The sequence below is a fragment of the Brassica rapa genome, chromosome A10 (genome assembly GCF_000309985.2).
Source record: "Brassica rapa cultivar Chiifu-401-42 chromosome A10, CAAS_Brap_v3.01, whole genome shotgun sequence".
Classification (NCBI taxonomy): domain Eukaryota; kingdom Viridiplantae; phylum Streptophyta; class Magnoliopsida; order Brassicales; family Brassicaceae; genus Brassica; species Brassica rapa.
This window is the reverse complement of record NC_024804.2, coordinates 6,772,156-6,787,447: the sequence shown is the minus strand read 5'-3', so window position 1 is coordinate 6,787,447 and position 15,292 is coordinate 6,772,156. Positions and strand designations below refer to the sequence as shown.

Sequence of the window (15,292 nt, the reverse complement as noted above, 5' to 3'; positions counted from 1 at the left end):
GTGAAATATTTTTCTAGAATATTTAACTTTTTGAAACAGAGAAAGTATAACATATATAGAATCATAGAAGTCTCAAATGATCATTAGGGGTTGGATTTTTTTATAATCCAAATTTGCTGAGAAGGTAACTAGACTAAACTAAAAATGGTAATGTAAGAAGAAGGAAAGAAGCAAACATGGTCGTTGCGACCAGATCTCTTCAGCTCTATCTTCGTGTGACATCAGATCCATAGTCACATCTCTGGCAATCATTTTTCGTCTCTTGCAGCACTGAATCATTCCAGAATTGTGTTCGCACACAAATTATTTGAGAAACAAATCAGATCAATGCACCTTTCTTTTTAGATCAAATATATGTATGCTAGCTCAAGTTCTCTCAGTAACTGACCACCGGGTTAAATTCTTTGTTTCAAGCTTCTTTGTAGATTGTTTACCGTGCTAAAAATATGGGGTTTTTTTGTAGCCAATCATGGAAGCCTGCTTTGGAAAACATTTCCATTATTGCTTTTTATGACACTGATTCACCAATAAATTTGGTGGACATTTGGAATCCCCACTACAATAAAGGAAAACATACTGTTGGTTGTCTTTCTCAAATAAGGAATTTCAAGGTACATATGTATCTCTTCTTTTACTCGGAGCCTGAAGAAACTAAGCGGAAATAGGAGAACAACTCCATCCATCGTATGAAAGGAGAGTTCTGAAAAAAGTGATTATATATTAATTAACGTTAAAGTGATGGATGGAGTTCTAAAAACCTTAGATGCCTATCTAATAAAATTTCAAAGTTCGCATTTGAGAACTTATTAGATGGATATCAAAGATTTTTATAATTCCATCCATCACTTTAACTTTATTTAACATTTAATCACTTTTTCAGAATCCCGCAACTAGGTAATAATCCGCGCCTTGCACGGAAAGTGAGTGTTAGTTTTGTTAATTTTTAATAAGGAGATATGAATCTATTTAATCTGGATATCAGTTTGGTTTTAGGTTGTTTTTTTGTTTTTAATCTCCTAAAATATAACTATCATTTTAAATCAATATTTATTTAGTTTGTTTGGTTAAAATGTTTGATGTTTTTGGTTTTTTTTTTCCTGTGATAATAAAAAATTACAATTATTTGTTTGTTTTCATGTTATGAATTTTAGATAGTCGTGATGTCGAACTAATGGTTTCATATTATAGTTTCTAAACGGATAATAGTTACAAAGGAAAAGAAAATTATTAAGACAAATCATTTTACTACAATTTGGTCGATAGTGAAAGAAACATTAAGAAAAAAATATTTAACTTCCAAAAAAATTTGATATTTCAGTTGTGGTAGATACTTAGTTATAAGGTGATCACGTCAATGTGCACATGTATGTGTATGTAAAAGTATATAAAGATGGTTGATAAATATATAAAGATACTGTTAATTAATATTAAATGACATTTTTTCAAAATAATACATGAAAAATAAAATTCTTAAAATGAAATTATTTAAAAACAAAAATATTGTAAAATTTATATAAACTATAATATATAATTCTTTAAATATATGTATATATATAACATATCAAATTGGATATCCGTTCCTATAAATATTATTATATGTGATTTGCTTTTTTTTTAACGGATATTGCAGTTTAGTATTTGATTTGTTTCGTAGAGTAACGGATATTCGGATTTTTCGGTTCGAATTAAAACGGATAACGAATCGAATCAAAATTTATGAATAATTTGTCCAGGTCTATTCGTAAACAGTAAAAATAACGTAAAGAAGAACCATGCATGTGAGTTTATATTAAAAAAACGTAAAATACATAGTGTGAACATATTTATGTAGAGTTTGGCTGTAAAGCTCTCTATATGTGACATGTGTCTATTTTAGTGTGAACATATTTATTACAATGCTTTTACACTTGACATGTGTCCAGTTTAGCATGAACACATTTATTACAATGTTTTTTTCTTTAATATATAAGGGATAAGGGTTACTCTGATACTCCACAACCTGATTTTGGATTGCTTACTCATGAATGAGGTTACCCGTCTTGGACTAATGTAAAATGTAAGTTTTGTTAAGCCATATTTTTGTTTCTAAAACTTATCTCGATGTCAATATCTTTTTAATTCATTTGGTTGTGTTTGTTTTTTATTTGGTTTACTTTAGCAGCAGATGGGTGCATGAGATATTCCAGTAAGGTAGAACATTTACAGTAAGGTGGACGCCAATAAGAAAATAAACTAAAAACTCCAAATTCACAAGATATTTTATCTGCAAATATTGCAAGTTTTTTTTCGTGTCTCAAATTTAGAGAAGAGGTAACAACAACATCGGAGACTACCCACTTTTTCATTTTCAAAGCAACACAAACCATTCTTTTTAGTCTCCAATTTTTCTTGCAATTTTTCTAAGATTCAAATGTAAGGACAAACCAATTGGTGAACTTCATTTACCAATTTACAAAAGTGCAAACACATTTAGACGCTTAAACCGACATCGATGTGATCTGATGGTACGGCGAATTTGGAAATGTTCTAACGACTCCGGCCGATTCAAAACCTATAACTCAGATAAACTGCATGTCATGTGGGAACATCGGTATTCTACATGGTTTGTCTCATGTACTCTGGGATTAGCAGGTTCACGGGCCCGAAAGAACTGAGTTATCAGAAAAAATTAGATGCTTAAATGTAGTAGGGAGACAGGCATGAAGACTGACCAGATCATGATATCTCACGTCAATCTAAACTGTGCTGTGATTTAGAGTTTTATTTTTTTGTTAAGTTTACCATCTGGTGATTTTAGAAGTGACTTGGGAAAGCATGCTGAAATGTTCAACAAAGTTTTCAAGAATTCTTTGTTTAATCAGTATGTTAATGTGTTATTCTAATATTACATGTTATGATTTTGGATCTGAGAAAATTATGAGTTTCGTCCCGAACCTACTGATATTCAAAAATAAAAGAATAAAATAATAATGTATTATTTTAGCATTGATGAGAGTAGATATACTTTTTTTTTTGATAATTTAGGGATATCCGAATCCGAAAGTCCGACTGATCTTCTGAAGACCGGTCACCATAGACAGGAAGTCCGGTTTCTCTACGTAGGAGTTAGATATCCACACAACCTGACCACGCAGATAGGTAAATCTAAGTGGTAGTTTTTGAACCTGCTTAGCTCTTTTTTACCCTAACATACAACCCAATCACACTTGTGTGGTTTAGGTACACTAGTTCCATGATTTAGAAAGATTATGCAATAAACATCTCCAAAAAATCCTTGGATTTACCAGTAAAAAGAAAAAAGAAGAGATATATGTACAAAAAATTTCAAATCTATTGAAATCAAGTAAATCAATAGAAATTTTAAAATGTAAAATCTAAAATTCTAATGAACAATTAGAGGTACAAAAATTATACTATGAGCTCTGACTCAATAAACAGTGGCATTGTAAAAAAAAAAGTAAGACTAGTAAAAACAGTAACAATTTTAACTCTACAATGCTAACATGCACAAACAAGTGTAAGCATATTATTTTACAACCAACCAACAAATAATGAAGATCTAAGTTACAAAAGAAGAAGAGGCATATCTAAGCTTATCTTGATGTGATCTTATGTTTTTTACTTGGATTTCTCCTGGTAGAAAATACAAAATATTGATTTCAAAATACATCTAATAGTGATTAGGGTGTGCATAAAGATTGAAAATTTTGTTGTGTTGTGTCTCAATTTTACTTACTTGTTATTTATAGGACTGTATCGACTCCTTGGGATTCTTCGCAGGCTATCTCCAAGAGATTTCTCCATGCTTATCTCCAAATCCATCAAAACTATGTGTCCCTCTGTATGAATCTTGCTGCTAAAGAAAGCTAACATAAGCAGAAGCAGAGCTACTGAGACCGATCTTCGTGGTTGTAATGTTTTCATTGGTGATTCTTTTTTGAATTTTTACATCAAGACACTTTATCACTTTTCAATTACACTCAAGGCTACAATGCACTTGCAAGACACTTTCTAATGGGAGCTACAGACATTATATACATATTTGCCCTTAATGAGAAGAAAATGAGATCTTTTTTAGACAAGAGAAAAGAAAAAATGTGTTTCTTTATTATTATTTAGTCTACTTCTTAATATTTTGTTTTTGTTTATTTTTAAACTAAAGATACATATAACAAATTTTGTTGATGTAATAAATTATATTTTTTATTCTCTATAATTTGTTATTCTCTTTGATATATTTTTTTTGTTATATTTTAAAATTTATACTTGTACACGTATTCAATGATTGTGTTATGGATGAGTGATATGTGGATGTTTGAAAAACGTGGATGATTACATGTAGAATATAAGCATGGAAGGACACATGTGGATGGCTGTGGGAAGATAAGCATGGACGGGCAAGCATGGATGGGTAAACATAGACGGCTATTTGTGGACGAGTAAAATTATGATTAAAATTTAAAATTCAGCATACTACATATCTGACGGTGGAGGACTGTGACGAGCTCGAACCACCGCAGCTTCACTGAGCTCATCCACGACGATGTTGAGTTCAGAATCCATGGTGTGGCTCACCGGGAAGAGGAGCTGACTCATTTTGACCAGGGGTTTTGGAGGAAGGGCTGACTCATTTTAACTTTTTGGTTTGTTTAGCTTTGTTTTCATCACTCAAACTTGTTTTTTTCCTTGAACATGTACATGGTAATTATTGGTTTGAAGTTATTAATTTTTTCATCCTTGAGATTGTGGACACATTGGCATCCATATCATAGCGTTTCAATATGTTACATTTCTTTTTATTATCTATGTTTAGTGTTTGAGTTACTACTCTATCCACCACATCAAGCTTCAATTCCCTATCCACAAATTTAAGAGATCTCTCTTGTTCTTTATTTATGGTTATGTTAGCAACCATATACACAACATAATCAAAATCTTCTCGTCCCAGTCCACAAAAACATTGTTGTTGGAGTTGTGTCCTTAAGCTCAACTATTGTGGAGCTTGCTCTGATGAAGCTTTTGGAATTTTTACACTAATCTCCGTCCACGCATCATCCGTCCACGCATCATCCGTCCACGTATCATCCGTTCATGCATCGAATGTCTATTAAGGGTAAACTTGTCCACATTTTATTGCTGCCCCACAACAAAGTGTCTCAAATGTATGAAGTGGCTCTGAGTGTAAAAAAAGTCAAAAAGTGGCCTAGAGAGTAATCAACTTGAAATGTATTTGTTCTTGTGACTTTTTGTCTTTTTGAGATGTGATCACATGAACTCTCTTTTTAGATGCTGAGACAATATTAAATATTTTATCTTTAATCAACTAATTAGTGAGACACATTCACTGAGGGTAGTTCTCATATTTACAAAAGCACATGTACACGTTGTATTAGCCAGGCCTAGGACTAATATTCGAGATCCGAATTCGATTCGAGATTCGATTCGAAAATCCGGTTATCCAGAGGGACAAAATCCGGATCCGGATAGTAAAATGTTGGATCCGTCAAACCTGGATCCGGATATCTTAATTTTTAGTCCGGATATCCGGATCCGTAAGTTTTATTAATAACTATTTCAAAAATAGTAATATCTATATATAAAAATTGATTTTATTTAATATATTTTCATTTTTATAATAGTATATATAAATTTTATGTAATTTTTTTAATATTATACAGAAATAATTAAAACATTATTTTTTATTTTTAAATTATTTATAATATTATATATATTAATATAATTTTTTTATTTATTCTAAGGATCCAAATCCGGATCCGAATATCCGCCAGATATTACAATTTTTAGAAGGATATCTGACACCTGGATATCCGAGAACCTCAGATCCGGATAAGGATAGTAAAATTATGGATCCGCCAGATAAGTATCCGGATCCGGATACCTTAAAATTGCCCGGATATCCGATCCATCCCAGGTCTAGTATTAGCTATAATAATAATAAATTAATTGTGTTCCAATGTATTGCAGACCGGACCGGATAATGACTCGACATTGTAGTTGGATCAATGATCGAATCGTCTAACCGATTCAACCATATTTTTAAATTGTAATTTAATTTTAAATTAAGTAATTATATATAACTATAGAATTATTTTTATAACCTTTATATCATTTTTAGTATCTAAAATGATATTAAAATGAAATAAAAACTTCAAAAATAATATAAAAATATAATGAAAACTAATTTTTTAGATAAATATTAAAACACTATGGAATTTTAATGAAATCTTTTTTAATTAGCAATTTATATAACTTGAATTTTAGAAAACCGGATTTAAATATCGTACCGAGTGATCGGCTTTAGCAAGTTTGACTGATTTTAACCGAGTTTGCCGGTTTAACCTAAATATTGGGTTTAGCATAATCTGAAACTGGTTAGAAGAGCGAGTCACGGTCCGGCCGGCCGGTCCAGTTTTCAAAACACCAGTTTTTTCTAGGACTAGTACATCCAATTTCATGCGAGGAAGACCGTAAATCTGAAGATTGGGATGAGTCTGAAATTTCAAAGGGAGATGCTCAAGGTCTGTTAGGTCAGAAAATAAATACTGAGGAAGGTAGTGACATGGAGGAAATTTTTAGCATTTTAATTAAAAAAATTTAGGATTTAGATGGCAGTTTTCCTAAACTAAAATGCGTGATAAAGCTAAGGATCGAGATGTCGAAAGCAAGTGGTAAGAGCTTAGTCCGGGAACGCACCTATGGTGTAGATGCTGTCGGGTCAAGTGCTTCACGCTGATCTATTGAGACCAACAGCTTGGCATGATTTGTAATCTCGGTTTTAGGTTTTGTCTCACGGGATTAGTAAGCATATCATTGAGGTCTAATTTAGGTGTTGAAAGAGTCGATACATTCCGGATTGTGGGGTGTGTCGTACTCATTGGGTTTAATGTACAAGGGGAAATTGATGGGTAGCGTTGAGTCCTTGGAAGTGTCTTAGGGTGATACTAGATCATCTCCTTGTATAAGTGGTTTAATCTCTTATGAGGTATGGATGGCGTAGTATCATGGCAGCGAAGCCTTTGCTCATATCGGGCCTACGGAAAACAATCGGAATGGGTCGGGATACAAGGGTTTGGAGCGAGGCTTGGGTCCCAGATTCAGTGGCTCGACCACCTAAACCTGCTGAACACATTGTTTACAGACTACCTCAACTACTTGTTCAGTCCTTTATTAGGAATGATACCAAGGAGTGGGATATCCAACTTTTGCGGGAATTCTTTCACCCAGGAGATATCCCTTTGATACTTGGCCTAAAACCTTCTCGTTCCTTTAATCCAAATGGATATGTTTGGAACCATACAAAATCAGGAGTGTATACAGTTAAATCTGGTTATGACTTACTCCAATCGAAGAAACTGAGTCTTTCACAAACAGAGGTCCGAGAACCGAGCATCACGAGTCTTCAGAGCCATGTGTGGAAGCTAAAGGCGCCAAGTAAGATGAAGCATTTCTTGTGGCAGGCTATCTCTGGTTGTGTGGCGATGGCAAAGAGGCTCACGTATAGACACCTGGGCACCGATAGGAGTTGTCCTAGATGTGCAGCCCAGAGGAGTCCATTAACCATCTTCTTTTTGAATGTCCTCCAGTCGTGCAGACTTTGGCTTTATCGGACTATCCGTCCCTTCCGGGTTACTTCCCAAGTATATCTATATACCAAAACATGAATTTTCTGTTTTGTAAGAGAAAAGAGGTGGCTCAATTGAGACCACAATTCGATACCTTCCCATAGATCTGTTGGTACATTTGGAAGGCGAGGAACGACAAACTCTTTAATAGGAAAGTCGTCTCCCCGATGGATACTCTCCAACATGTGTCTCTCGAGGCAGAGTGTTGGAGGAAGGCTAACGAAAAAGAGCAAGCTAACGAGGACCATGATGATCCTCTCACTATAGGGGTAGAGACCGTGCCTCCTAGGATACCCCAAATCCCTACCTGCCAAATTGATGAATCATGGATTAATAATGGTTGTGTCAGTGGCTTAGGGTGGAGTCTTAAGGACCAAACAGGAGCTGAAATGTTTGGACCACGAGCATGCGTCAGGACCCTCTCCGCTCTACATGCTGAGATGGAAGGTTTACTTTGGGCAGCCTCATGTATCAGAGACATGAGGATTACTTCGATATGGTTTAATACGGACTGCTCGGACCTTGTGGAGATGACTACAAATCCGGAGGATTGGCCAACCTTCACAACGGAGATCGAGTTGCTTCAGCAACTACAGATTCACTACGAGGATGTGAGTCTGACTCATATTCCTCGGAGTATGAATAGTCGGGCAGATGCATTGGCAAAGAAAGATAAATTCAGAAGCTATATCTTTTCCCATATAGATTAGACCCAGACAGACGGAGATGCTTCTCGGAGAATCAGCTTGTCTAGCCACTACTTGATCTAGTTCATTGGGCAGCTGACCAAAAAAAAAAAAATCTCTCATGAGGTTCAACCTGTTATGATGTTCAACCTGTTGTAGCTTGTTATTTGGTGAATGTGAAATGTAAGTTGAGCCAAAAAAAAAAAAATGCCTGATTAGATCTGAAAACTGTGACAACGACGTCGCCTCTCTAGTCAAAGTCTAAACCTTCCCAAACTGCCACTAGCGGAGCTCCCAATGCTGTGATTGATTTCTCTTCTTCACTCTATTTTCAAATCCTTTTCGTATTTCTGCAACAACAAAGAAAAAACTTTTAAGTAATCAACAAATCACCATCTATCGTTTGAAGAGCTTTCATTGAAACCTTAGCAATCCGATCACAATGGTCTGGTTTCTCCGGTTCGCTTATTGACCCTCTCAGTCCCTCAAATCATGGAGATTCCACTCGCATTTTATCAAAGCTTAAGGTTAGACGATAACAAGAGTCGTAGTCGAGACTCGTCTTATTCCAATTTCCCGCGGTTTTCTGGATACGATTTCTCGCTCCGCCGAAGAAGATGGAAGAACCCATTTGCGAGAATCACTTGTTCTTCTCTAGTTCAAGGGCTGAAGCCGAAGCCGAAGCTTAAACCGGAACCAATTCGAGAAATCGATCAAGGACCGAAAGATCCGGTTTTGCATGATACCCGGATCAGCAAATCTGCTGTCGCGATTTGTAGTCAGATCGAAAAGTTGGTCTTGTGTAATAGGTTAAGGGAAGCGTTTGAATTGTTTGAGGTTTTGGAGATTCGAGGGAGTGTTCGCATTGGGATTAGTACGTACGATGCATTGGTGGAAGCTTGTATTCGTTTGAAATCGATTCGGTGTGTGAAAAGGGTTCACGGGTATATGCTGAGTAATGGGTTTGAGCCGGAGCAATTCATGATGAACCGAATCTTGATGATGCATGTGAAATGTGGGATGATTATAGACGCACGTAGGTTGTTCGACGAAATGCCAGAGAGAAACTTGTTTTCTTACAACTCCATTATCTCTGGGCTTGTTAACTTCGGTAACTATTTAGAAGCTTTTCAGCTGTTTAAGATGATGTGGGAAGAGCTTTCCGATAGTGAAACTCATACGTTTGCAGTGATGCTACGTGCCTCGGCTGGGTTAGGTTCTATTGAGGTGGGTAAACAGTTACACGTCTGTGCGTTGAAGTTAGGAGTCGTTGATAACACGTTTGTCTCGTGTGGGTTGATCGATATGTATAGCAAGTGTGGGGATGTTGGAGATGCCCGATGTGTTTTTGATGATATTCCTGAGAAGACTACAGTTGCTTGGAATAACATTATAGCAGGTTACGCGCTCCATGGTTACAGCGAAGAAGCACTGCGTTTGTTGTATGATATGCGTGACTCTAGCACGTCTCTTGATCAGTTCACCCTTTCGATATTGATAAGAATCTCCACAAGGCTTGCCAAGGTTGAGCTTACTAAGCAAGCACATGCTAGATTGATTCGTAGTGGTTTTGAGTCGGAGATCGTCGCGAACACGGCGCTTGTAGATTTTTATAGCAAATGGGGTAGAGTAGATACGGCTAGATATGTGTTTGATAAGTTGCCGAGGAAAAATATAATCTCATGGAACGCTTTGATGGGTGGATACGCGAATCATGGTCGAGGAGCAGATGCGGTCAACTTGTTTGAGAAGATGCTTGCTGCGAAAGTCGGTCCAAACCATGTCACCTTCCTTGCGGTTCTATCAGCTTGTGCTTACTCTGGTTTATCTGAACGAGGGTGGGAGATTTTTCTGTCGATGAGTGAGGTTCACGGGATCAAACCAAGGGCGATGCACTATGCCTGCATGATTGAGATTTTGGGTAGAGACGGTTTATTAGATGAAGCCATTGCTTTCATCAGAAGAGCTCCTTTAAAACCGACGGTTAACATGTGGGCAGCGCTCTTGAATGCATGTAGGATGCATGGAAACTTAGAGCTCGGTAGAGTGGTTGCTGAGAAACTCTATGGAATGGAACCTGAGAAGCTCGGTAACTACGTTGTGATGTATAATGTGTACAACAGTATGGGGAGAACTGCAGAAGCTGCAGGAGTTTTGGATACGCTGGAGAGCAAAGGTTTGAGAATGATGCCGGCTTGTACTTGGGTCGAGGTTGGTGATCAGACTCACAGTTTTATTTCAGGAGACGAGTGTGATTCTTACAAAGAGGCGGTGAAAAGGTAACTTTTTGTGACTTCAAAGTCTAATCGTTTATTATCTTCTTCAATGTCTTAATTCAAAGTGGTGAAACAGGCAAATATACCACAAAGTTGATGAACTAATGAAAGAAATTTCCGAGTATGGGTATTCGGTCGCGGAAGATAAGAACCTTCTATCGGACGTGGATGTAAATGAAGAACAAGGAGTAGTGAGATATCACGGCGAGAAACTTGCGATAGCTTATGGATTGGTGAATACGCCGGAATGGAATCCATTGCAGTTAACTCAGAATCATAGGATATGCAAAGAGTGTCACAAGGTGGTCGAGTTCATATCTTTGATTACAGGAAGAGAGATTGTAGTGAGAGACGCGAGCAGGTTCCATCATTTCAAAGAAGGGAAGTGTTCTTGTGGAGGATATTGGTGAATTCGTAATGGTGCCTAGGAAGTAGAAGCAGAGCTCCAAGTGTCGATGTTTCTTTTTTCTTTTGTTTCTTTGCGCTAAAGATAGAAATAGTGTGATCGTGTAACTGTTTCTATGCTTGTTTCTGATTCTTTATTTAATAAAAGGTAAGAGCTTTGTTATTACTGCTTATAGCACAAAGGACGGGAAAAGTGCCAATTTCGACCCAAACTATTTCAGTCGTGCCAAATACGACTCGAACAATTGATCAGTGCCAAATACGACCTCAACTCAATTATAATTCAAAAAAACTACCCGAACTTCTTAAAACGTGCCTAAATCTACATTGACTCTAACAGAAGTTAGTCAACCGTTAACAAAATAAAACGACGTCGTTTATATACGAGGAAAAGTGCCAATTTCGACCCCAACACTCTCAATCGTGCCAAATAAGACCCAAACAAATGGTCAGTGCCAAAAACGACCTCAACTCAATTATAATTTAAAAAAAAATTATCCAATTTTTTCTAAAACGTGTCTAAATCTACATTAACTCTAACAGAAGTTAATCAACTTTTAACAAAGATAAGACGATGTTGTTTTGATATATGTATTTTTTTTAAAAATATGTTTATTTCGGGATTCAAATCTGTGCTGGGATATCCTTTTAAAGGGGCACACTAACAACTAGACTAAAATAATTTTTTGAAATATTATTACAAATTGAAATTCTCCATTATATAAACTACTATTCTTGTTCATCTTATCCAATTTAAAACTTTGGTGATTGCTTTATATATTTTAGTTATTGTTTAATTTATCTAATATTTTGTACAACATATCTTAGTGAAAGAAAGGTAAAAGGCCTCTTAACATTTTTGAACAAAATATCAAAATATATAATATCAACTTTGAAAACTAAAAAAATTCCCATTTAATTTTAAAAATTAAAAATAATTTATATAAGAAAATTGTATAAATAAATTCAAAGTTGTAAGCATATTTAAGATCGTATAATAATAAATATTTTATTATTTATATTTTAGTAAGATATAATTTTATTAAAGATATGATAAATAAGAAAAACACGTTAATGTATTTATATAAATCAGAAAAAATTGTCACCAAAATTTTAAATTGGATAAGATGAAGAATAATAATAGTTTATATAATTTCAAATTTGTAATAGTATTTTATGGAATTTTAAAACCATGTTGTGATACCCTTTTAAATGGGCACACTAACAACTAGATATAAATACATTAACGTGTTACAAATTTGATTTGAATCCCGAAGATGGTCAGTGCCAAAAACGACCTCAACTCAATTTACCCTGTTAGTGTGCTCCTTTAAAAGGATATCCCAGCACGGATTTGAATCCCGAAATGAACATATTTTAAAAAAAAATACATATATCAAAACAACATCGTCTTATCTTTGTTAAAAGTTGATTAACTTCTGTTAGAGTTAATGTAGATTTAGACATGTTTTAGAAAAAAATTGGATAATTTTTTTTAAATTAATTGAGTTGAGGTCGTTTTTGGCACTGACCATTTGTTCGGGTCTTATTTGGCACAATTGAGAGTGTTGGGGTCGAAATTGGCTCTTTTCCTCGTAGATCAAACGACGTCGTTTTATCTTGTTAACGGTTGACTAACTTCTGTTAGATTCAATGTAGATTTAGGCACGTTTTAAGAAGTTCGGGTAGTTTTTTTGAATTATAATTGAGTTGAAATCGTATTTGGCACTGCTCAATTGTTCGGGTCGTATTTGGCACGACTGAAATAGTTTGGGTCGAAATTGACACTTTTCCCCACAAAGGACTGATGTATATTGAAACTTGATTGTTGAGTTTGAGTGATTAATTACAGATAAACACAAAGTGGAAAAATTAAGTTTGAGTTAGCAGATTTGTTTGAATATTTGACGGAACCTGACTATAAAAATCGGATATATGTTATGCAATTAAATTTACTAAAATCTTGATAGAATTGGCGTATTTCAGTGTAAACGCAAGACCATCTTATTCAGATGGAAGGGGAGATCTGGGGAAATGTCAACAAAAGAATCTAGTATATTTTAATTTCCCTGTAAAGCATTATGTCAAAGTTGGCATTCCTGTTTTTTCCATTTTTTCTTTGGAATATATAAAACTTTACTACCGTACTAGTTTAAGAGATGATTAGCTGGACCGTCGCACGCATGTGCGGACATTAACATCTAATATATTAAAAGAAAAGTACCCATTGAGACTAACCCTTAAACTTGCACAATATTTACAGCTTAATGCCATTGAAATAACTAAATGAACCTACTTTTAAGTAATCTTTGTTTTTTCCAAAATTAATGAACTAATAATTACTCCTAATTTTATGCTTTCCATGTCTTTTTAAAAATTAATAAAACATTTCCTAAATTAAATTCACAATCAATTAAATATAAATCTTTTAACTTATCTATATCATATTAATATTATAAACATTCATGAATATCAATAATATACACAAAATATTTATGTAACAATATAAATTACATTTTTGTCTCATTCTCTCCCACAATTCACGTTACTCTTCTTTTTTTTTTTTGAACAAATTCTTCTTCTTACCAATATAAATATATTATATGCACCATTATAATTATTTACAAACTTACCATGTATATAAAATAATTTATTAGACATTCTCATAAAATTTTGATCCACAAAAAAAAACAAAATAAAACATTTGAATAGATGCAAGGATCATATTCTAAAAATGGTGGTAATACAATTGACGGTTTACAAGATAAAATAAAAATTTAAAAATATAAGCTATAAAATTATTATGCTTATAAATTTTATTAAATAATTATTTAACAGGTAAATTTTTAAAATACATATTATCACTTAGACAAAATAAATATTTATTTACAAAAATAAAAGCAAACATCTGCAAGGTCGTGGTTTAAATGTACACAAATTTAAACTCATTTATAATTTATTATCGTTACATCAAATTTATATTTTTATTTTATTTTCAATCTTAATTTGTATATGTTCCAAATTTCATAGAAGTTTAACAATCATTTTATTTTCTTACAAATATTATAACTAATGTTTCATTTATAAATAGCATACTGATTCATAATTGTCTATTTTTATACTTTTTATTTAAAAAATTTGTTAGCTATATATCTTAGACATGGATATTATTATATAAATGTTAGATTTTTTATATAATACCTAATATCGGTGATATATTTTACGCTAAAATATAAAATTAAGTACAAATATAACATTTATATTTAAAAATATGACTACATTAACAAATATATCATTAAATACAAACACACATTAAATACTCGCGCGGTCGCGCGGGTCAAGGTCTAGTTAATATTAAATTGATAATTACATATTTACAACTATATAATACTTATGTTACATGTATATGGTTAATATGAAAGTTCGATGTTACATATTGATATTTATACTATGTTCTGTTACAAAAAAAAAAAAAAAATACAATGTTCATATGAACAAAGAATATATTAGAACGTTTAGAAAACAATCATATTTAACACTAATCTTAAAACATCAGAAAAAACAAATCATATATAACTGAGAAAAAACAAATATTTCACGCATAACCACAATAAAAAAATCAGCCATGAAATATAAAAGAAAGATTTGAATTACCTCAGATTTATTATCATTGGTTTCATTGTAACAGCAGAGATGATTTACGGTTTCCTTCTCTAAGCCTTGAGTCAGAAAAGAAGTAATTATAACAAAAATATTTAAAGATGTAAACAATCCCCAAAAGATAACAAATTATATAATTGATAGGACAAGGCCAATGAGTTTCAAAGTTTTTAAAAAGCTTTGAGATTACCTTTAGCTCTCGGACGTACCGAAAAGGATAACGCACAATAAATAAATTGCACTTGATTAGTATACACATCTTATATTATATTCTTGATAAGTGATTTAACTTTATAAAAAAAGAATTACCTTTTTCGAAAAGGATGATCAGTTCCTGGATAAAGTCTCTTTTTGTTAGTTGAATCACTACTGATGCAAAAATATAGATAGAGATGAGGAAGATAACAAAAATAAACGGAGAAAAAGAATCCCCCATAAAATTACCAGTAATGGTGTTCCCGTCTATGAGTTACTTATTGATTATCATACACCTGCGCAAGATCATAAAAGTATAATTTAAATTAGAACGGTAAAAAACATATGAATACTTAAAAGATAGATGCGTGAAACTAATGAGGATGGCGTGATATTTATATAGCAAATTAGTTTAAGTTTCTAAATG

The 15,292-nt window shown here is 33.6% G+C and overlaps 1 protein-coding gene across 1 annotated transcript; it reads left to right on the top strand.

The window, feature by feature from the left end:
- The first annotated feature begins 1,599 nt into the window (after window positions 1-1,599).
- Window positions 1,600-12,886, top strand: LOC103833090 (pentatricopeptide repeat-containing protein At5g50390, chloroplastic). Its single transcript, XM_033282212.1, has 4 exons — window positions 1,600-8,664; window positions 8,699-10,608; window positions 10,682-11,193; window positions 12,813-12,886. The coding sequence occupies exons 2-3, from the start codon at window positions 8,822-8,824 to the stop codon at window positions 11,013-11,015; spliced, it is 2,121 nt and encodes a 706-aa protein (XP_033138103.1). The 5' UTR covers window positions 1,600-8,664; window positions 8,699-8,821; the 3' UTR covers window positions 11,016-11,193; window positions 12,813-12,886.
- Window positions 12,887-15,292: the final 2,406 nt, after the last annotated feature.